Below are 23,153 nucleotides of genomic sequence, written 5' to 3'. Positions count from 1 at the left end.
TTTGGTCAGTCCTGGAGCTTGAACTCAGGCCCTGGGCACTGTCCTTGAGCTTCTTTGGCTCAAGGCTAGCACTCTACCACTTGAGCCACAGCACCATTTCCAGCTTTTGTCTGTTTATGTGGTACAGAGGAATCAAACTCAGGGCTTCATGTATGCTAGGCAAGTGCTCTACCCATAAGCCACATTCCCAGCCCAGCATCTGCTTATCTTTGAGTGATCTTCTCTAACCAGCCACCTACCTGTTGTCACAGATCTAACCTGACAAGCAACAGAAAGTCTACGTTTAGAGTCACTGGGATTAAATGAAGAGTGGCCAAATCAGCTCACTCCTCACCTGATGGGAAAACCCTGTACACATCTCCAGTGGCTTTCCCTGCCTCCACTGAAAGCCCGTGGGACTGAAGAAGGTTGGGGTACACCGCACCAGAGCTGCTAATCTCCCCTTCACAGGTCTCATTTTCAACCCATAGGAGGTTCCACCCACAGACATGCGGATGTAGGCAAAAATGGATGATAAGACAACAGGAGAAAAATCCACGAGGCTAGTGGGGCATCTGTGGCCCATGTCTGTAATTCTAGCAACTCAGGACACTGAGATCTGAGAATCCAGTTTGCAGCCAACCTAGGCAGACACACCTGAGACTCTTATCTCCAATTAACCACCAAAAAGCTGGAAGTAGAGCTGTAGCTCAGGTGGAAGAGCACGAACCTTGAACAAAAATGTGAAAAGACAGTGCCCAGGCCTTGAGTTCTAGCCTTAGTACTGGCACAAAAGAAAAATCCATGAATATATAATTATATATCCAGGCAAAGATGCTTCCTGGGTAAACTTAGAGGGCCATACATTCATATGTGTGTGGAGATAAAGCAGCATATGGGCCTGAAGCCAGCCTCTCTGCATCGTTGGCCTGGACAAATATCATATTCCTCCGTCTATTCTCCTCCACCTAGGGCTCTGGAGCCTTGTCAGCTGTTTCCAGGGAGCCCAAGTGGGGACCAATCAGTAAGTGGAAGCCCCAGAAAGCTAAGTCCTTAGAGACCTGGCATGGGGAAAGGCTGGAGAAATTCTTCTTGGGACTGGTTGAGATTGGGGTGTTGACAGAGGGGAGCTAAGTCCAGCAGCATTATGGCTGTTGAAAAGTAGGCCTCACTTGTGGCTGGGCTATGAGTGGCGGTCGGGGCTATCAGGAGCAGGAGGCTGAGGGAGAAGCTGGCCCAGGGGATGACTAAGGGGAACACGTGCCCAGCCCAGCCCAGCCCACCACTCTCGTGGGATGAAACCAAGGCCGAGTCTTTGCAGCAAAGGATCCCTCATCTCCTGACACCTGAAGAGGCTGGATCTCTAGTGTCTGTCCCAGTGTGACTTGGGAGGGGTATCGCTGACCCCTAGGGCCAGTACAACCCATGTGTGTTAGAAATGGCCCTTGGTGTGACTTCTTTCCCCCTATTAGTATGAACGCTGCATTCTACATTTGTGTTTCCAGGCAGTGTGTGTGTGTGTGTGTGTGTGTGTGTCTCACGGGCCTTTTTGCCCAGGCTGGCTTCAAACCATGATCCTCACATCTCAGCCTCCTGAGTAGCTAGAGCTTCAGGTGTGAACTGCCCATGTCTGGCTCTAGATTTTCTTTTAAAGCTTGTAGGCAGCTATGACATTCGGCATCACCCTCTCTGCCCAGCCTGCCTGGATGCATTCATCAGACCCACCAGCTAGGCCTGCTCACCACAGCATCTGGTTGTGCTGACCATACCATGCTGTTTCCTTCCCTCCCTCCCTCCTTCCCCGCTCACTCATTGCCCGTCAGTTGCCTAGAGTTCAGTTCTCTCTCTTTTATTTATTCATTTGTTTATCTTGCTGGTCCTGGGGCTTGAACTCAGAGCCTTTGTTCTCTCAGCCTCTTCACTCAAGGCTGACACCCTGCCAGCTTCTCACCCCAGGTGTGTTTGCATAGCCAGGCTGTCTTGGACTCACAAAGCTGATGACAGGACACAAGAGTGAGCGGCAGGAGCAGTTCCTGACCCACCTGTGAAAATCGACACTCTGCCTAAATTATCATAATTATTCTTTCTCACTCACTCATTCATTCATTCCTTTACCTGACAAATGGAAGCCAGATACTGTCTAGCCATGATGGTCACAGGGGTGAGTAGCTCACAGCTGAAGGGAACGGGAGACAGGGAATGAAGAAAAGTCCATTTAAAGTTCTGATGGGGAACCAGAGAACATAATGCTGGCTCTGAAGTCAGACTGCTGGTCCCACTCCAACTCTGCCACGCACCAGACACTCAACTCTGACAAGTCACCTGACCCACCATGCTTCAGTTTCCCCTATTGATGTAATAGTACTGAGCAAGGCTGTCATGTCTGGTGCTGGTGGCTCACGCCTGTAATCTTAGCTACTCAGGAGGCTAAAAGTCTCTTATCTCCAATTAGCCAGCACAAAGTTGGAAACACAAGTGTGGCTCAAGTGGTAGAGCTCCAGTCTTAAGCAGAAAAAGCTAAAAGATAATGCCCAGGCCCTGAGTATAAGGACAAAATAAATTAAGGCTATTGTGAGGACAGAGTAATCCTCATAAAGCTATTATCTCATGGGTAGGTGATTAGTTAGGTGACTAATAAAGCAGACCCTGAGCACTCTCCCAAGGGCCAAGAGCAGGGCTGGCATTATAGCAAGGCCCTTTTGGTGTTCAGATCCCCAAACCAGGGTCCACTCTGGCTGGTCTCCACATACATAAACAATTGTAACCCTCCCATACCTTCCAGAGCACAGAGCTCAGCCTGTTTCCTGCTTGGGAACACCCCCACCCCCAACACACACACACACACACACACACATACACACACACACACACCATGAAGGCCACTGGCTCCAGGAAGGCCCCCAGGCATGGGAGAGGATGCTCAGGAGTTGTTGAGTCAGACTTGGCTTCTGAGCACATCCAAGCTTCATCATGAGTGGGAGGAATGGCAGCTGCCCATCCCAGTCACTTCACCCTCAGGGCTTTGGCAGAGCCACAGCTCAGGCCTCGAAGAATCCAAGATCTATGGGAAGGATGCTTGAACAGGCTGTAGCAACTGGAGGGGTCTGTGACTCACTTCGTGCCCATGGTCCTGGCACACACACAAGACACACTTTGTGAATGGTGTTACTATTTTGTAGCAGTAATAAGGTGATAACCTCTCAGAAACTCCTTCCAGGACAAAGATTAAGCTAATGGTTAACTAGGCCATACCTTCAACTTGAAACTGTTTTCTCTGTTTACCCCGTTGGTGGTGGGTCTTGAACTTGGGGCCTGGGCTCTGTCTCTGAGCTCTTTTTCTCAAGGCTAGCACTCTACCACTTTGAGCCGCTTCTGGTTGTCTGGTGATTAATTGGAGATAAGAGTCCTAACTGGGCTGGCTTTGAACTGTGATCCTCAGATCTCAGCCTCCTGTGTAGCTAGGATAACAGGTGTGAGCCACCAACTCCTGGCTTGCGACTGTTTGAACTATGCATATCTTCCTCACCTTTTCCCCTAATGCTCCCCAATTAACCAGAAGCCACTGTATATCCCTCCGAAGATGACTGAGATGTACTGAAGTGCTGTCTTCCCATGGCCGCCATGTAATAAATCTCCTCTCTCTGCCCTTCACTGCTGTCTCTTTATTTGGCAAATGAGGGTAAGTGACTGGCCCTCACTTGGGACTGCTAGATTGTAAGCCTGGTAGGGAAGTCTGAAAATCCAGTTTTACCATGTGATCAGGTGGTCTTTCTTGGGAGTCTGAGACAATGGCAAAGGCTGCTGTTGTCTGGTTGGTGTGGTCTTGACCAAAACACCAACAGACAATAAATAGCCTTAGAAGAGACACAAGCTCCCGTGACTCCGTGACTCATCCCCAACTGGTGGCCTCGTCACCATGGCTCAGCTCTGGATGCTTCTGTGCCCTTGAGCCTCCATCCCTGCCCACAAGCAAGAGAACTGAGTTCAGCACCCCAGTCACTGACTCACCTTGACCTTCACCCCAGGTGACAGGTCTCCTTTGCCAGAGGCAGATACTGCAGTTTTACTTGCTTGTCAGTAATAAGTAGTGGCAGGCTGGGTGGGCCAAGCCTGAGCTATGAGTCCAAAAGGCGCTAGTGGCTCACACCTATAATCTTAGCTACTCAGGAAGCTGAGATCCGAGGATCACGGTTCAAAGCCAGCCCAGGCAGGAAAGACTAGGAGACTCTAATCTCCAATAAACCATTAAAAAAAAGCCAGAAGTGGAACTGTGGATCAAAGTGTTAGAGCACTAGCCTTGAGCAAAAAAAAAAAAAAAATGAAACTCAGGGACAGCAGCCTAGGCCCTGAGTTCAACAGGTCCAACACACACACACACACACACACACACACACACACACACACACACACACACACAACTGAGTCCTAACTGTTGGGCCTGCATAGCAAGTATGGACCGCTGCCAATTTCTTCCATATGCCAAGGGGCCTACTGCTTCAGAGCCCACTTAGGGCCATCTTGGAGGCTATGATGTCTTTTCCTCTCTAGCTCAAGTGTTGCCAGGCTTCAGGGTAAGAAAATCAAAGAAGTCAGGGCCCTGCATGGGCCCACAGTCAGGTTCCTAAGGGGTAAATACTGATCCAGGCAGGGAAGAGGCCTGAACACCACCACCACCACCCACCAACCACCCCCCCACCCCCGCAGCATGCTGGGAAATCCTGGAAGGTAGTTAGGCCTCTGCAGGAATCAGCTATCCTTGACAGCCTCCCCCTGGGCTCTTCCCTAGCCTTCCTCCAGGGGTCTCCATTCAGTGCAAACTCCACCCAATAGGATCAAAGGGTGCAGATCAGATACTGGGGTGAGCAGGAAGCAGATAGAAGGTACTATAATTGCATCTGCATTATGGATGGTTCTTCAGTGGCCCCCTCCTCTCCCTCCCCACCCCTGCAGAGAGAAAGGCACCTGGCTGGTCAGCAGACAAGCCATCTCAGATTTCTGCCTGGCTGGGTCTCCCAACTGCAGTGGTTGGGGGCTGCTCTGGCAGCAACCTGCTCCTTTACACCCCCAGGCCAGAGTGCAGGGTCTTGGCCTTGTCTGTCACCACCCACCTCGACATGCAGTGAATTTATGGAAACAGGACAGCTCCTCAGGGACCACCACTCCCTGCCAAACAACCCTGTCCATACCCAACTACTTATCTCAGAGGTGTGGGAAAAAGATCAGGGCTCCCCATCTCCCCCATCACACACATCCCATCCCGTGGCACACATGCCACACATAGGCCAGTTCTTTCAGTACCACAAGGCGCCTGGCCACCGCCGGAGAGCAAAGCCACGAGGAACAGAAGCTGGAGAAAACCCGGTATGGAGAGTCATCTATTGAACACTTTCTCCCAGCCTGCTCCGCTCTCCCACCAGAGTCAGGGCCTGGCTGCCCCCTATTCCTTGGCTTTAGGCCCCTGCTAGATTCCACTCCTCAGCCACCAGATCATCACAGGGGACGGCTGTCTCCACGCTGCCCGCTCCAGGGCCTTGTGTTGTCTCTGCGGAGAGCCCTGCCCAGCTGTGGCTGGTCTCTGGGCCTCTTGGCCCCCACCCACAGCCTGCCCTGGCTTTCCGGGTGGGAAGTGCCTGCTGTCAGCTCCACCCCCTTCATGGCTCCAGCTCCCGAGACAGGCGCGAGAGTTCCCGCTGGTTGTCGATGACCTTCAACTGCTGGACATAAGCCCAGGTGCTGGCTGGACTCCGGGTGCTCAGGGACTGCTCCGAGCCTGGAGGGGAGAGGAGGAGACAGTTAGGGAGGTCCCCAGGCTACTTCATGCAAGAGCTGAACCTCACCCTTCCCACTCCAAGCTCTCCTGTCATACCACCCACCCTGTACTTCTAGTCCCAGACCAACAACTCATAGATTACAGAAACAGAAGAGTACTATGGCTAAGAGCAGAGTCTGGGGACAAATATGACCCCAAGATTTAGTTTTCAAACTTGCATTAAACTAAAAAACACACTAACTAATATAAGCCAGGCACCAACGGCTCATACTTATAATCTTGGCTACTCAGGAGGCTGAGATCTGGAGGATCATGAGTTGAGGCCAGTGCGGGCAGTAAAGTCTATGAGACTCCCATCTCCACAATGACCAACAAGAAGACACAGGGGTGGCTCAAGTGATAAAATGCCTGTCTAGCAAGTACGCCAAGTGAATGTGAGGCCTTGAGTTCAAGCCCCAGTAGCAAGGAAACAACAACAACAAATATCAACAACATACTAAAACCTAAGCCAGGTGTGGTGAAAACTGCCTGTAATCTCTCCAGAGACAGGCAGAAATATACCTAGTTCAAGGCCTGGGTTATTTATGTTTCTCTAAAACTGAAAAATAATTTGTAGCAATATATATATGTAAACACATATGTATATACATATATATACATATGTATATGTATATATATATGTATATACATATATGTATCTGTATGTGTACACATGTGTATATATATATATATGTATATACATATATTTTATGAAGGTTTTCAAAGGGAAAGGATGGATATAAGTCTCTTTTCTGAGGGGTATCATTCCTGGGGCATGACCTTAGGGCCTGGGAGCTGTCCCTGAGTTTTTCTGCTCAAGTCTAACTCTCTACCACTTGAGCCACAGCTCCACTTCTGGCTCTTTTGGTGTTTTATTGGAGTCTCTTAGACTTTCCTGTCAGGCTGGCTTTGTGTGCCATGATCCTCAGATCTCAGCCTTCCAAGTAGCTAGGATTACAGGTGTGAGCCACCAGAGGCTGATGTGATGAGTCTTATTTTTAAAAACAAATTGCCAGGCATGATGGTACAGAACTGTAATCCCAGCAGTCAGAAGACTAAGGCAGGAGGGTTGTGAGTTTGAGGCCAGCCTGGGTGATAGAGTAGAATAAATGGATAAAATAAAAATACAAAATAGAAAGTGAATAACTATGAATTCAGGTTAGTGGTTTCTGGGGACAGTGGGGAGGGGGAGAGGAAAGGGACAGAAGGAGACACATCATGGCAATGTTCTCTTGCTTACACTGAATCTGGAGGTGTTCCTTATAGTACCTGAATACAGACCAAGGGCCAGTGATGGAACTGTGATAAGAACCATGGACTGTGAGTTTCACAAAACTAAAGCCCAATCAAAGCAACAAAAGTAGTCAGACAACCATGGCTCATGCCTGTAATCTTAGCTACTCAGGAAGCTGAGGTCTAAGGATTGTAGCCTGAAGCCAGTTGGAAAGTCCATGATGACACTCTTACCTCCAATTAACCACAAACAAGCCAGAAGTACAGCTGTGGCTCAAGTAGAGTGCCACCCTTGAGCAAAAAAGTTCAGCTACAGAGCCTAGGCCCTAGTTTCAAACCCCAGGACCAGCCCCTGCCCTCAAAAGGAGTAAGCTAGGTGCCAATGCCTCAAGTCTATAATCCTAGCTATTCAGGAAGTTGAGACTTGAGGATCATGGTTCAAATCCTGCTCAGGCAGGAAAGTCTGGGAGATTCCATTTCTAATATAACCAACAAAATGCCAAGCTGGAGGTACAATTCAAGTGTAGAGTACTAACTGAGCAAGTCAACCAAGAAAGTTCAAACTCTAGTACTGGAGGGGGAAAAAAAGCTACTCAGTTTCCAGCTCTACTACTAAGTAATCGTGTGGCCTTTTGCAAGTAGCTTCAAGGCTACAGGCCTTTCCTCCTCTTTAAGTTGAGCTGACAGCATCTCCTGCCTGGCAGAGGTGCAGAAAGAGAGCCAACTCATGCACATAGGGCCTGGCTTCACCCCAGCACCTGGCCAGCACCTGGCCAGCACCAGGAAATGCTGGCCATGTACCTAGTGATTGACAGCTGTGATTGACAGTTGCCACAGATCCCACCCCTGCCAACCACTCACACGTGGAAATCCTGGATGCTTGGCTGTCCTCATGGAGGTGGGAAACTCGGTTTCTGAGGGGTGAGAGAGGCACTGGGTGGGGGGAAAGAGGAAGAGTCAGGGAGGCGGGGCCATGCCTGGGGGTCCCAAGGGGACACAGGTTGGGGGCACAGGGAGTGGGGGAAGTGGAGGGAGGCAGGACCTCTCTCACCAGTGTTGTGGCTTCGGCAATGGTGCAGCATCCGTACAGCTCTGGCCATCATACGCTGTGGACAACACAGAACATGAGGCCTGGCCTGGGAACAGAAGCCGGGCCTGCCTGTGGGGTGGCTGCAGGTCCAAGTTTCCTTTGATCCCCATGCTACTAGAAACTAGGGGGCTGTAAGAGATGGGGTTACAGTTGCTTCACCCAAGCACACCCGGAAGTCCATCAGGAACCAGGCAGTGGATGAAGACAAAGTTCGGGAAGGGCTGCAAGAGGCTGGTGCTTGCTGAATGGAGAAACATTTGAGAGTCACCCCAATGGGAGTTGCTCCAATAGCTCCCATAGAGAACTTCCAATGTGGGGTGGAGAGGGGTACTGCAGAGGCTACCTAACAGTTCCTATTAATAATTCTATTACTCTTCGTATGTGTGTGTGTGTGTGTGTGTATGCCCACACATGCGTGCGCATGCCCACACACATCAGTCTTGAGGCTTGAACTCAGGGCATGGGCACAGTCCCTAAACTTTTGTGCTCAAGGCTAGTGCTCTACTATTTTAGCCACAGCTCCACTTCCACTTGTTTAATTGGAGGTAAGAGTCTCTGGGGCTTTCCTGGAGGAGCTGGTTTCCAACTGTGTCTGTAGTGCTCAGCCTCCCCAGTAGCTAGGATTACAGGCCTAAAGCCACTGGCACCCAGATCTGTTCTTTTTTTTTAAATATATATTTTAAATTATCTTGAAGTAGTTGTACAGAAGAATTTCATTGAACCTGTCAGTGTGTGAGCACAATGCATCTTGATCATCACCCCTTTCATGATTCTCACCCATCTCTTCTTCTATTACTTGTAACAGCCTAGGCCACCCCCCCCCCCAGCCCTCTCCTGCCTGACCCACACTGTCAGGGGAACCCCCAATCCCTCACCTTACCATTTTTTCAAAGTTGATGAGGTTCTCTACTAGTGTGTGGTTTCCCTCGTGGATGAAGGTCATATCTGCCAAGAGGGGATGGGGTTTAGGGATCCCCCAACTCCTTCCCCTCCCGCAGCCCAGCCGAGGCAAAAAAAAAAAAATCCAACAACAGAGTACCAAGACCTGTCCCAGCCTGCCACAGTCTCTGCCACCCCAGCCCTTGTGGCAGGTAGCCGTTTCCTGGTATCTCTTCAGCCTCAGAGAACAGGCCCCCAGTCTTCATGTCCAACCTCTCTTCTAAGCCACAAACCTTTTTATAATTTTTTCTATGTTAGTCCTGGGGCTTCAAAGCAGGGCCTTGCACTCTTTCTTGGCTTTTTTGCTCACAGTTGGTACTCAACCACTAGAGCCATCCATCCACTTTCTGCTTTTTTTTTTTTTGCTGGTTGATTGGAAATATAAATCTCATGGATTTGTCTACTGGGGCTTCAAACCATGATCCTTAGATCTCAGCCTCCTGAGTAGCTATGATCACAGGCATGAGCCACCAGTGCCCAGCCCACCTACAACCTTCTAACTGAACTGTGCTTCCAGGGTCAGAGTGCTTGAGGTAAAATCATTAGATGGCCAGTGGGAGGCAGGGGTAGGGGGCGTGTCCTCCTACCTTTGAGAAGGAGGGGCATGAAGGGGATGACAGGAGGGGAGAGCTTGGTGAGGGCCAATCGGTACACTCGGTGGTTCCAAGAGGGGTCCTGAGGAGAAAGAAGCCACACTGAGGAGGAGCCAAACAGCAAGAGGCTCTGAGCCCAACCTCTTCCAAGCCTCAGATCTCACCAGAGGAGGCTCTAAGCTGGTGGCTTCCTGAGCAACCACAGCCCTCAAGAAAGCCAGGTGCTGGTGGCTCAGACCTGTAATCCTAACTACCCAGGAGGCTTTGGAGAACTAAGGATTAGGGTTCAAAGCTAGTCTGGGCAAGAAAGTCTGTGAGGCTCTAATCTCCAGTTAACTAGCAAAAAAGCAACAACAACAAAAAATAAAAACAGAGGTAGAGCTGTGAATCAAGTGGGAGAGTGCTAGCCTTGAACAAAAAGGCTCAGGGACAGAATGGGGGACTGGCAGGCAGAGAAGGAAGGAAGGAAGGAAGGAAGGAAGGAAGGAAGGAAGGAAGGAAGGAAGGAAGGAAGGAAGGAAGGAAGGAAGGACAGAAAGAAAAAGAAAGACAGACAGACAGACAGAAAGAAAGAAAGAGAGAGAGAGAGAGAAAAAGGGGGCTGGGAAGGTGGCTCAGTGGTAGAGCGCTTGCCTTGCATGCATGAGGCCCTGGGTTTGATTCCTCAGCACCACATAAGGGGAAAAGAAAGGAAGATAGGGAGGAAGAAAGGAAGGAAAGCAGGCAGGCAGGCTTCATGAGTATTAATCCTAGGGCCCTGAGGCTTCTGGAAACCTCTGTCTCTTCTTTCTCTCTGGTGGGGAAATTTCTCTGAACCTCTTGAGCTTCACAAAGCAAACTGTTTTCTCAAGAGCTCTCAGGACTGTGCTGATTGCAATACCTCTGCTCCATTCTCTCCCAAACACTTCAAAACCCTCAAACATTCTTGGGGGTGGAGATGTCAACTCATGCCTCGTCTTTCTTTCTGTCCTTGTTTGTTTGTTTGTTTTAAGCTGGTGCTAGGGATTGAACTCAGGACCTGGGTGCTCATCCTTAGCTCTTTGTACTCAAGGCTAGCACTCTACCACTCAAGCCACAGCTCCATTTTTGGCTTTTTTTTTGATAGTTCATTGGAGAAGGCTTTTCTGCCCAGGGTTGGCTTTGATCTTCAGACCTCAGCCTCCTGAATGGCTAGGATTACAGGCATGAGCCAGCTCCCAGCTTCTTGCCTCATCTTTGCTCTAGTCTTGTTCACAAGCCTGTGGAAGGTTCTGGAGGGAGCTCCTGAACACTTTTGGCATACTATGAGTGCTTTGTGCCAGGCAGCTAGCCCAGTCACAGGGCAGGATGGCTGGAGTCTAGAGTCCATCACACCCAGGGACAGCTTTATACTCAGTCTTCCCAAAGACTCTGCTATCCAGAACAAAGTGTCATACCACCATCCCGCACACCTTATCCCTCAGCCAGCTCCCCAAACTCACAGGCCTTCCGGAAAGCCAAGAGTCAGGTTGCTTTTCATTTTGTTTCCGGTTATTGTTTTCTGTTGTGTTTTTGTATCAGGGGGCTTGAACTCAAGGCCTCACACTCTCACTTGGCTTTTTTTTTTTTTTCTTTTCTTTTTTTTTTTGGGGTCCGGTAGTGGGGCCTGAACTCTGGGTCTGGGCGCTGTCCCTCAGCTCTTCAGCTCAAGGCTAGCACTCTACCACTTGAGCCACAGCGCCATTTCCGGCTTTTTTCTTTTTGCTTATGTGGTGCTGAGGAATCGAACCCAGGGCCTCATGCATGCAAGGCAAGCACTCTACCACTGAGCCACCTTCCTAGCCCTCACTCAGCTTTTTCACTCAAGGCTGGTACTCTACCACTTGAGCCATACCTCCACTGCCAGCTTTTTGCTGGCTAACTAGAGATAAAAGTCTCATGGATTTCTCTGCCCGGGCTGGCTTTGAACAGTGATCCTCAGATCTCAGCCTTCTGAGTAGTTAGGATTACAGGCATGAGCCACCAGCTCCCAACAAGAGCAGGCTTCTAGAAGGAAGCATGGATGACCAGGCACACTCACCAGCAGCCTCTCCAGGGCCGAGTACAGCTTCCGGACTTTGTGGGGCAGCCGCTGTGAACACGAGGAGAGGGGGGTGAGCTGCCCCCCGTGGGGACAGGAGCCTCACCCAAGCCCTCACCCAGACGCAGGAGGCCTGACCTCAGAACTGGATCCTCCAGCAATACCTACCTCCCAGGTATGGGCTAGACGGCTGATGGCCGAGTTGCTAAGGCCAAACATGACAGCAAAGAAGGAGTTGAGGTTCTTCTGCTCCTTGAGGCTGGGTGAAAACCCAGAGAACCTTCAGGGGAAGTGGCCGTGTACCCAGCACCCACTGGCCCCTGCTGCCTCTGTAAGGTGAGCTGGGGTGGAGGAGGGGACCCAAGCACAAAAGGAGATGGGGGATCTGGCAATGCAGAGTTGAGACCAGACAGCCTGGGGCCTGTGCTGCACTCTCCATCCCCATCTCCACGGGCACTCACTGGGCTGCCAGCTTGATGAACTTCCGGAGCAGCTGGGCCCGTGGACCGGGCACGGGGCAGAGACACAGCTCCGTGGCTACCCAGTACTGCAACTCATTGAAGCGACGCATGAAGCGCTCCAGGTTGGCCGTAGTGACGTCTCTCAGGTGCTGGGGGCCTAGCACGTAGTGGATCAGCTCTACCTGGACAGAGGGCAGAGGGCAGAACGGGTGTGCCCAGGAGGCCTGGCATCGCCTGCGCGCCTCCCGGCAGCTCTGCTGTCCATACCTGGTGGATGCTATTAAATAGGTTCCAGTCGTGGTCGGTCAGCTGGCCCGCCAGGTCCTTGGCGCTCATCACTTCCAGCACTTCCGCAGAGCCCACCGTGGGCCCAAGCTGCTCAGGGTGTGGGGTCTGCAGGTGGGAGAATGCTCAGGAGGGGTTGGGGTGCCTGAGAAACCAGGGGGAAAGCAACAGGGAAGGGAGACCAAGAGGGGTGCTTTGGCAGGTGTGTGTCTGTGTGTCTGTGTGTACATGGAGTACAGATGCCCGTAAGGGCTGGAACAAAGAGGCTCCCCAAAGGGGCATTTCCCCACTCCCTCTTTGTAGGACTGCTTGGGGGGGGGGGAGTCCTGTCTGATAGACAGCCCTAACTAGGGTAGGTCCTCTTTCTCCTGGGGAGCATCCCATCCTCAGCAGGCCCATCCCCTACTCCTTCCTCTTCCTGGCAGGACCAGCAACAGCCACAGCCAGGTTCCTCTTTCTGCTCTCCATGGCCTCCCCCAGAAGCCACCCTGGCCGCCCAGAGCTCATCCTGGCACTCCGCCTGGCCCCTACCAGCTCATGTATATCCTGTGGGTTTACAACAAAGAGCCGCTCGTTGAGCCCCAGGGATGTGGCCACACCGCGCGCCTCTGGCTTCAGGCCAATGGCATCTGCAAAGAGAGAAGAGGTTGTGCTGGGTCGGAGCAGGGAGGGAGGCCAGCTGGAGTCCAGGGCGGAGGACTGGTCTGGGAGGTTCCCTCCACTCACAGCTGGAACAGCTGTGCGGTGGTTCTAAGTGCACAGGTGCAAGTGGCCACAACTCCCACTGCCCCGGAGGGGAGATAAAAGGGATTCTTAATGAGATAGGCTGACCTTGGGTGACCTTCAACTTCCCTGAGCCTCAGTTTCCTTCTTCCTAAAATGGAGACAACAAGACTTGCCTGATTACTCCACAAGTCAAGTGAGTTCACTTAAGGCCATGTGGCTGTAAGTATGTGATGCTTCTAAAATAATAAAAAATATTAATGATAATGATAAAATTGTTTAAAACCTTTGAAGCTTGGTATAGATGGTTCATGCCTATAAACCTACCTACTCAGGAAGCTAAGATCTGAGGATTGTGGTTTGAAGTCAGCCTGAAAAGGGAAGTCCATGAGACTCTTATCTCCAATTAACCAGCAAAAACCCAGAAGTGGAGGCTGTGGCTTAAGTGGTAGAGTGCCAGCCCTGAGCAGAAAAGCTCAGGTACAGCATCCAGGCCCTGAGTTCAAAACAAAACAAAACAAAAAAAACTTGTCCAAATCTTGGTGATGATTTTTAGTCATGTTTGAGTGCCCAATCTCTAGACCAATGGCTTTCAAAATAAAGTATTCAAGACCATCCATGTATCCAGAAGAAAAAAAAAAGAAATTAGCAACTACTTATAGTTGATGTTCTCAAATATTTTGCCTTTTCAGTTTGTTAGCTTTATAACATGTTATTAGGAGGGTAATAAATGTATAATTTGTAGGCAAAATACACATTCATGAGGGAATCTATAGTAAAACATAATACTGGCATGGTTGTCTGTCAGTGGTCTAGAAATGAAGGATGTAAAAAAAAAAAAAGGCCAGTCATGTAGTCAGGTCTCAAGAACAATGAACTTGGGTCTGCTGCAATCCACCAGGTGGCCACCAGTGGGCAGTGCTTCCCAGAGCAGAGCACACCAGGGACTCGGCCTTTGCTCCCTTTCCTGAAGGGAAAAGGCTTTCCACATATGTACCCCTTGTCTGTTTTCCCTAACTTTCTCCAATTCCTGAATGCCTTAGGCTGCAACTTTTACAGACAACAGTGGGTTGTGATGTCATAAGCACTCTGAAAGAGGTCTTGATAATAATCCTTTTGCAACTGTATTTCAGGTTCTGGCTTAAGACCTCTGTTCTGTGCTTGGCACACATTAATCTAGTAAGCATGGTGGTCCTTCGTGATAAATACAATGCTGACAATCATATATAGGATGAGGACAGGGAGACCCAGAGGGGCTAAGTAACTCACCCAGGATTACACAGCAAAGTCATGGTTGGGCTGGGTGTGTGTGTGTGTGTGTGTGTGTGTGTGTGTGTGTGTGTGTGTGTGTGTGTGTGTGTGTGTGTGTGTGTGTGCGCGCGTGCGCGTGCCAGTACTGGGGCTTGAACTCAGGGCCTCATGCTCTTACTTGGCTTTTTTGCTCAAGGCTGCCTCTACTTCTGGCTTTTTGCTGGTTAATTGAAGATACGAGTCTCACAGACTTTTCTGCTCAGGGTGGTTTTGAACCATGATCATCAGATCTCAGCCTCTTGAGTAAATAGGATTACAGGTGTGAGCCACCAGTGCCTGGCTCTTACCCCTATTTTCCAAGAGTGAAATGGAGCGCACAGAGAGATTAAGTGTCCTGCCCAGGAACACACAGCAAGTGAACTAGAGGGCTGGTGTCAAATGCAGGCCGCAGACCCTGGCATTCAGGAGCTTAAACACCACGCGGATAGCAGTATGCATAGACATAATAAACCTCACACCAGTGCTAGTAATAGAGGAAATTAGGACCTTTGTTCAGGATCTGGGCCTGAAGTCCATCCAGAGACACAACGTACCGCCTGCAGAATTGACCTTCACCAGCACCTGGCCTTTGGTCCAGCCATCCTCCCGGGCCAGGGCGGCCATCACCTCCCTCACCGAGGCTGTCACAGGCAGCTGCAGGGTCAGCACGGAGTGGTCAGGCCGGCAGATCTCATAGGGCACTGCAGAGGAAATGGGACTGAGCTGTGCCCCCTTTCCTACACCCCAGAGGTGTGGAAGCACGGGCCTGGAGCCTCGGCAAGGCACTCAGGTAATAGGCCTGCCTGATGGCCTGGAGCAGAGACTCCACAGAGAACAGTATACCTCCCTCATCGCAGGCCCCCTGAGATCAAAGTCACCATGGCAGAGTGAGCGAGGCAGAGACAGAGAGGAACCGAGGCCAAGCCATGCCTGGCTGGCCCTGGCCATTCACCTTTGTCCCCAGCTCGGATGGCACCGTGGTTGCTGGGGAGGGAATCATCCTGGCTGGGAAGCCACGCAGACGGGGACCGGGCCTGGAAGGGAGAGAGTATGAGGCACCAAGAAGCCAGGGTAGGGCAGGCCAGACTGGGAGGGGACAGCAGGGGTCTGTCACACTGCCACGTCACCTGCTTAATCGAAGGGAGGTAAGTCACTGGGCCAAGAAGCTAGGAAGGATGGGTGCCAGTGGCTCATGCTTCTAATCCTAGCTACTTAGGAGGCTGAGATCTGAGGATTGCAGTTCAAGGCCGGCCTGCACAGGAAAGGCTACCCAAAAAGCCAGAAGTGGAGCTGTGGCTCAAGTGGTAGAGCACTAACTAGCCTTGAGCAAATGAAGCTCAGGGACAGCACCTAGGCCCTGAGTTCAAGCCCTAGGACTTGCACTGGAAAAGAAAAGAAATGAGGAGATGGATAGGCAAGTCTATACCCTCCCTCTGTGGGCTCATCGCTCTGTACCTACGAGGTGCTTAGCTGTTCTAAGATGAAAACACCTTCTCCTCCATGCCCTCCTCAGCTACTCGTGCTGTAAACCAGACATTGTTCTAAGTATCTAAAATACAGAAGTGTCATTATTATTCTCCTTTAGTGGATGAGACAAATGTGGATTCCCAAGGCCACCCAGAAGCTGTGTGGCAGGGCTTCTTCCTGTCCACCAACATGACTGTGTCAGCTGGGCCTGCATCTGGCACACAGTGGGCTCCATGCAGGACAGAACTTCTGCTCCTGGCCTGTCCTAACACGGTCCTGTTCCCACCCAAATTCCTTGCTTGCTCTAGTACTGACTTCCCCCGCTCCAGCTCTGGGTGTGGTAGGTCTCCAGGCCCAGCCCGCACTCTCCTGCACCCCCTAGATTCCCAGGGAGAGGTGCTTCAGAGTCCTCCACAGGCCTTGTGGCCCACCTGTGTAGAGTATGCTTCAAATGCCACCCGGGAGCTGATGGCTCACATCTGTCATCCTAGCTACTCAGAAGGCTGAGATCTGAGGATCAGAGTCCAAAGTCGGCCCTGGCAGGAAAGCCCAAGAGACTCTTAGCTCTAAGTAATCACCAAAAAGCCAGAAGTGGCGCCATGGCTCAAGTGGTAGAGCACAAAAGCTCAGGAATAGACAGCCCCCAGGCCCTGAGTTCGAGACCAGCCCACACACACACACACACACACACACACACACACACACTCTGCTACCACTGTTAGGTATAGTGACACATGCCTGTGATCTCAGCCCTTGGGAGGTCAAGATAGGAGGATCAACAGAGAAAGGCCAGCCTGGCCTACACAGAGAGGACTTATTTCAAACAAATGTTAACTTTCTGGACTCTCCCTGGCTTGATGTGCCTCTCCTTACCCCAGACTATTTCTCTCTGCCTGTTACCTTGGGTGGGGGCCCCTTGGGGGCCCCTCCTGCCCCTGGCCAGTGGCATCGCTCCTCACTGAGATGGCCAGCACTTTCCCCCAACCTCTCACTTAGGTATGGCCACCTCTCCTTCTCCAGTGTTCAAAGCAGAGTCAAAGGAGCTGGGAGATAAAGCGGAGCTCTTCAGCTGACCTATCTGAATCTCAAATCTGAGCCTGTCAACCCTTCGGTCAAACCCTTCCACAGGTTGTGGTGATCTTAGGACAAAGGCCATGTTCTTCTCCATGGGCTGGCCTCCTTGGCCTCTCTAATACCCCCTTTTGCCCCTTCCTTCTCCAGGGCTGTCTTCCGGGTGCTTTTTATCCTCAACCCTCAGATTCTGCAAGTCTCAGCTCTAAGACATTCTTCCCTAAATCCACATGCCCAGTAAACATTTCCCTCCTCTCTTTCAGACCTGGTCTGACCTTAAACACTGTGGAAGGGCTGGGTGCCCAGTGGTTTGTGCCTTGTAATCTTAACTACTCAGGAGGCTGAGATCTGAGGATCATGATTTGAAGCCAGCCTAGGCAAGAAACTCTATGAGATTTTTTTTTTTTTTTTTTGTCAATCATGGGGCTTGAATTCTGGGCCTGGGGGCTGTCCCTCAGCAATTCAGCTCAAGGCTAGCGCTCTACCACCTGAGCCACAGCGCCACTTCTGGCTTTTTGGTGGTTAGTTAGCAATAAGAGTCTCATGGACTTCACTGCCTGGGCTGGCTTTGAACCATGATCCTCAGATCTCAGCCTCCTGAGTAGCTAGGATTACAGGCATGAGCCACCAGCGCCCAGCTTCTATGAGATTCTTTTTTTTTGTGGGGGGGTGTCCAGTCATGGGGCCTGAACTCTGGGCCTGGGCGCTGTCCCTCAGCTCTTCAGCTCAAGGCTAGCACTCTACCACTTGAGCCACAGCGCCACTTCCGGCTTTTTTCTTTTTGCTTATGTGGTGCTGAGGAATCGAACCCAGGCCTGAGGCATGCAAGACAAGCGCTCTACCACTGAGTCACCTTCCCAGCCCCTGCTATGAGATTCTTATCTCCAATTAACCACCAACAAAAAATATCTGGAAGTAGGAATGAGAAGGATCAAGTCAATGATCCTAAGAAAGCAAGGTCTATGCATTGTAATAAGTGCAAAGGCCCTGAGGTCAGGCCAAAAGAAGCAGCTCATGGAAGCCTCCAGCAAACAGGAGGGTGAGATGAGACATGCTTCTGGACACGTATTTGGGTTTTATTCTCAACACGCACCACCATCAGCCAAATCTACCTTGCTTTCCAGTCCTTTCTCTCTCTGTTCTTCAACCGAATTTCAGCTCCAGGTACCTTTTGACCTCCCTACCCTCACTCAGCTCCAGCCAGGAAGGGTGCTGGCCACATGGACTTCCTAGGGAGGGGCTTCATCTTCCTCTGGGCTACCCCTGAATTGATCACCAGGAAGCTGCAGGGCTCAGGGTGACCTCAGACAGGGGACCTCATCTCCCAGATCTAATGGTGTGTTACCTCCCAAGGAAGGAAAGGCCCTTGGGGAAGTGGGTAAGGTTGCTGCGTTAGGCCTCAGTGGCCGAAACCATCCATCACAGCCCCTTGGATATTCTGTGCCTTGCTTTATAGGGCTTCTCCTGTGGGCTTGGGCTGGAGGAGCAGAGGGAAGAAGGCAAGCCTGGAGGCACAGGGAGTTCACAGGGCAGGGCAGCCACCTTGATCTGAGGAGATGCATTCCCGCAGCCATTTTCCAACCTGCAAGCGAGAAGAGAGGTTGGTGAGAGGGCCTCTGGGCACCCGGCAGGCAAACAGCCAGGCGGAGGGAACAGCAGTCCCAGCCTGGCCCCAGCCCATCCTCCCCAGCCACTCCAAGAGAAGCAAGAGCCAGTGGCTCACACCTGCAATCCTTACTACTACTCAGGAGGCTGAGATCTGAGGATCATGGTTCAAGGCCACAGCAGACAGAAAAGTCCACAAGACTCATTTACAGTTAACCAGCAAAAAGGCAAAAGTGAGCCAGGTGCTGGTGGCTCACGTCTGTAATCCTAGCTACTCAGGAGGCTGAGATCTACGGATCATGGTTCAAAGCCAGTCCGGGCAGGAAAGTCCGTGAGACTCTTATCTCCAATTAACTACCAGAAAACTGGAAGTGGCACTGTGACTCAAGTGGTAGAGCGCTGGCCTTGAGCTAAAGAGCACAGGGACAGTGCACAGGCCCAGAGTTCGAGACCCATGACCGCCCCCCACCACCAAAAAAAAAAGGCAAAAGTGTAGCTGTAGCTCAAGTGTAGCTGGCTCAATACCAGCCTGGAGTTAAAAAGCTAAGTTTAGGACATTGCCCAGGCCTTGAATTCAAGCCTTAGTACCAGCACGCATGCACACACACATACACACACACACACACACACACACACACACACACAAGCAGGATTTGGGGGGAGGATGAGATGAGGACCTGGGCCCTGTATGTGATTTCTCAACCATGGGAGAGATGAACCCAATGGTCTGGATGACCTCTTGACCCCTGACCCCCAGTTTCTCCATAGGACGTCTGGGAAGGCAAGACAAAGTCCAGGCAATGCACAAGACCTGGCACTGAAGGCAGTGGTGATTTACATGGGATGAGCAAATGGACTAATGTGGGGCACAGGAGGTCAGAATGCACACTCAGGATCCTGACAGGGACAGCCAATTGTAATAAGTGCTGTCACTTAGATTTCTTTCCTCCCTCCCTCCCACTTTCCCTCCCTCTCTCCTTCGTTCCTTCCTTCTTTCCTTCCTTCCTTCCTTCCTTCCTTCCTTCCTTCCTTCCTTCCTTCCTTCCTTCCTTCCTTCCTTCTTTCCTTCCTTCCTCCCTCCCTCCCTCCATCCCTCCCTCCCTCCTTCCCTCCCTTTCTTTTTTTGCTCCAATACTGGGGCTTCAGCTCAGATTCTGGGCACTGTCCCCTTCGCTTCACCCCCTCACCCCGCCCCCTCAAGGTTGGCCCTCTACCACTTAAACCACACCTCCATGTCTGGCTCTTTGTTTTGGTGCTTAACTGAGGCTAAGAGTCTCACAGACTTTCCTGTCCAGCTGGTTTGGAACCGCAATCCTCCTAGCTCAGCCTCCGAGTAGCTAGGATTGTAGACGTGAGCCACCAGCTCTCGCCTCTCAAATTTCTAATGCCAGGTTACTTGACCAGAGCGCATGCTCACTCGGCCCTACCAGGTGTGAAGAGGACTTCCACCAAAGCATTGTCACCTGTGGTGTCGTCGTCTCTCTGGCCACTGCTCCTTCTGTAGGTTGCTAAGTCGGGGATCCATCTTCACCAGGTCTGAGAGTTTCTGGAAACAGCAAAGAACCCCTAAGACTCTTTACTGTGTGTTGTTGCATCCTCTCTGGGCAGCCCCTGGCAGCTCTGCCCCCATCCCCACTACCTGGAGGAAGCTGGCAACCACAGGGTCCTTGTGGAGCATGGGGCTGTACAACGCCACCCACTGGCTGACCAGGCGCAGGATCTGCTGCCTCTTGTTACAGATGTAGGTGCTGCGCTCCTGCTCGCTGCCCCCGGCAGGCTCTGCGGGCTCCGCGTGGAAGGTGGGCACTGACTGGTCAAGGGATCCATGACGTATAACCAGGGCCCCACCCAGCCATCACACCTGGGCAGAGAAGGATCAGGGGACACAGAGCCCACCCACCGGCCGGGACTGACACCAGAGAAGGCTCATGACAGTCATACTAACATGTCATCCCTGACCCCCATGCACAGGGCCCTGGGGCTGGAAGGATATTGGTGCAGCAGGGCAGCGCACAGCTGGGCACTAGGCATGAAGACGCTATGGGTCAGGAGGAAGTCACTGAGGAATGTCTCTGTTGTGCAAAGTGGGGGATGTGAGAGGGCTTCAGAATATAGAGCAGACGTGTGTGCCCAGCTGGAGTGTCCTGTCCTCATGTCTACTATAGGAAAGGCACCGGCAGCATCCAGCACCTGAGACAGTGCTCCTCACCCAAGCCCAAAGTGCAGGTAAGAACACTCGCTGTCAGCTGCCTACCTGTACCCACCCAGCACCCAATGAGGTCAGCACATCTGGCCTCTCCCAAGGCACTGACCACCCAATGAGTCAGAGAACAGGCAGGGTGTCTCTTGCCCCTACCTGTTGGGTCATGAGCATTGGAATCTGCCCGCATAGCCTCCAATAGGAGCTCTAGGATCTTCTCTGGGGTGCCAGACATCACTGTGTACCTAGCAGAAATGGCAAATCCATTGCATGTAGACTGATCTTCTTCCCCACATTGGGGACACATCAGTAATCAATCATATCACTTCCTGATTTTCTCCTCTTTGTTCCCATTCCCACACCAGGACAGACATCAATAATCCATTATATCACTTCCCAATTTGTCAACCTCATTCCATCTTGGTGTGGACAGGTGGGGAGCTGACCCAAGAAGTGCATCCTCTTTCTTTGATGCCTCCTACCCTCTGGAGACCAGAGGCTAGGGGCCATGACATAGAAAAGGGCCAAAGATTGTGAAGTCCAAGTAGAAGTGTTACCGGTTCTTCCCTGGGGTTGGAGGGCGAGAAGAGCCAGTCCCTTGAGAGGCTCTCTCCAGCACCAGCACCACTTTGCCATGTTCTTCCAGCCTCATGGTCTTTGCTTCTACATCCTGGGGAATAAGTAGCATGGAGGCTTGATACGACCAGAACTCTTACTTAGACTGTATCTCCTCCTCCTCCCTTCTAGACTCAGAGCACATGATCTTCCCAAGAACATTTGGCCCTTGTTCTGCTACATATGCCCTAGCCAGAGCCTCATTTTTTTTTTTGGGGGGGGGGAGACTTTTTGTGGGACTGAACTCAGGACCTGGGTGCTGTCCCTGTACATCTTTGCTTCAAGTTAGCACTCTACCACTTGAGCCATAGTTCTACTCTGGCCTCTCTCTCTCTCTCTCTCTCTCTCTCTCTCTCTCTCTCTCTCTCTCTCTCTCTCTCTCTCTCTCTCTTAATTGGCAATAAAAGTCTCACAGGCTTTCCTGCCCAGACTGGCAGTGAACTGTGACCCTTAGATCTCAGCCTCCTAAGTAGCTAGGATTAGAGGTGTAAGCCACCAGCACCCAGCTCAAGCCTCCTTTTGCACCTAACCTCTCACCTCTGAACCCCCACCAGTCCCCATGGGAGCCCACACCAGTCCTGAGGTCTCGCGGAACCCTCAGCATGCTACAGGACCTCATCTCTTTACACACCACTAGGCCCGCAGTCCCTGCTCCTACACATCTCAGTTTCTTGTCGGCTCTCTCTGGTGCTTGCTCTTGGTCCCCACCCCACCCCACTTCTCAGGGCCAAATCCCATGCCCTCCCTTTCCCCCCTCACCCCCCTCCCAACAATGGCACCTTGATGATGCGGTTAAAATCCTGCTTGTCCACACGCAGGAAATGACAGTTATCTTCTCGAAGGATGATGGTGGCTGCCCGGGGAGCATCATTCACCAGAGCCAACTGTCCAAAGTCATCTCCCTCATGCAGTGTGGTCACCAGCCCCTGCATCCAAAATGGTCATGGCCCTGTCCCCACTACCCGCGCCCGCCCCCCCCAGCCCTTTCCAGGAGAGCCCAGACAGGATCAGCAGCCAGGGACTGGCTAAAGCACGAGGACATAAACCTGGTGGGGAGGAGGGGGTGGGCTGGAAGGAGGACTCACCTTACCATGGGTCACCACATTGACAGACCCCTTCCAGATAATGTACCATGAGGTGCCCTTGTCCCCCTGGCTAAACACTGAAAGAAGCACAGATCAGACAAGGTCCTTACTGTCATCCACCTCACCGCCATGGTCCCTGCCTGGTCCAGGACCCTCTGCCCAGCCTGACTTACACACGGTGCCTGCTTTGCTGTGCGGTTCAAAAAGCAGAACAGCTGCTAATTCCCGCTTCACCTGTGGATGAGAAGGGATGGGCGAGAGGGTGTCAGTGGCAGCAAGCTCTAGTCAAGAAGGTCCAGGTTGGGCAGATTCAAAGAGCACTAGGGAACAGAGATGTGGCTGAGCCAGGCATGCCTGGGATATGGCAGAGACTTTGCTAGAGAAGGAAATGAGTTGGGAGCCGATGGCCCACACCTGCAATCCCAGCTTCTCAGAAGGCTGAAATCTGAGGATCACAGCTCAGAGTGAACTCAGGCAGGAAAAGTCCACGAGACTCTTATCCAATTAGTCAGCAAGAAACTGGAAGTAGAGCTGTGTCTCAAGTGGTAGAGTGCCAGTTATGAGCAAACAAAACAAAACAAAAAAAAGCGACAGGGCTTAGGCCCTGAGTTCAAATTCAAGCCTCAGATGAGGGGAAGACAGCCCGGCAAGGAGTCCCTAGGATAGAACT

General features: G+C 51.6%; 1 protein-coding gene across 2 annotated transcripts in view; it reads right to left on the bottom strand.

Annotated features, from left to right (window-relative positions):
- Nucleotides 1-5,327: 5,327 nt before the first annotated feature.
- Rapgef3 (Rap guanine nucleotide exchange factor 3) overlaps nucleotides 5,328-23,153 on the bottom strand; it is a 29,004-nt gene continuing 11,178 nt past the window's right edge. For both annotated transcript variants that reach the window (XM_042677570.1, XM_042677571.1), the window contains 21 exons: nucleotides 22,657-22,717; nucleotides 22,484-22,560; nucleotides 22,178-22,324; nucleotides 21,341-21,453; nucleotides 20,940-21,028; nucleotides 20,577-20,655; nucleotides 20,223-20,382; nucleotides 20,047-20,129; nucleotides 18,521-18,560; nucleotides 15,393-15,474; nucleotides 14,995-15,141; nucleotides 12,959-13,056; nucleotides 12,410-12,535; nucleotides 12,143-12,324; nucleotides 11,850-11,940; nucleotides 11,682-11,732; nucleotides 9,638-9,725; nucleotides 8,992-9,056; nucleotides 8,073-8,127; nucleotides 7,883-7,954; nucleotides 5,328-5,749 (listed from right to left, as the gene is read on the bottom strand). In XM_042677570.1, the coding sequence (XP_042533504.1) occupies nucleotides 5,631-5,749; nucleotides 7,883-7,954; nucleotides 8,073-8,127; nucleotides 8,992-9,056; nucleotides 9,638-9,725; nucleotides 11,682-11,732; nucleotides 11,850-11,940; nucleotides 12,143-12,324; nucleotides 12,410-12,535; nucleotides 12,959-13,056; nucleotides 14,995-15,141; nucleotides 15,393-15,474; nucleotides 18,521-18,560; nucleotides 20,047-20,129; nucleotides 20,223-20,382; nucleotides 20,577-20,655; nucleotides 20,940-21,028; nucleotides 21,341-21,453; nucleotides 22,178-22,324; nucleotides 22,484-22,560; nucleotides 22,657-22,717 (2,025 nt within the window). In that variant the 3' untranslated portion in view covers nucleotides 5,328-5,630. The remainder of the gene's footprint in view (nucleotides 5,750-7,882; nucleotides 7,955-8,072; nucleotides 8,128-8,991; nucleotides 9,057-9,637; nucleotides 9,726-11,681; nucleotides 11,733-11,849; nucleotides 11,941-12,142; nucleotides 12,325-12,409; nucleotides 12,536-12,958; nucleotides 13,057-14,994; nucleotides 15,142-15,392; nucleotides 15,475-18,520; nucleotides 18,561-20,046; nucleotides 20,130-20,222; nucleotides 20,383-20,576; nucleotides 20,656-20,939; nucleotides 21,029-21,340; nucleotides 21,454-22,177; nucleotides 22,325-22,483; nucleotides 22,561-22,656; nucleotides 22,718-23,153) is intronic.

Source organism: Dipodomys spectabilis, unplaced genomic scaffold (genome assembly GCF_019054845.1).
Source record: "Dipodomys spectabilis isolate Male_0828 unplaced genomic scaffold, ASM1905484v1 ptg000039l, whole genome shotgun sequence".
NCBI lineage: Eukaryota > Metazoa > Chordata > Mammalia > Rodentia > Heteromyidae > Dipodomys > Dipodomys spectabilis.
This window is presented reverse-complemented; position numbering and strand designations above follow the sequence as displayed.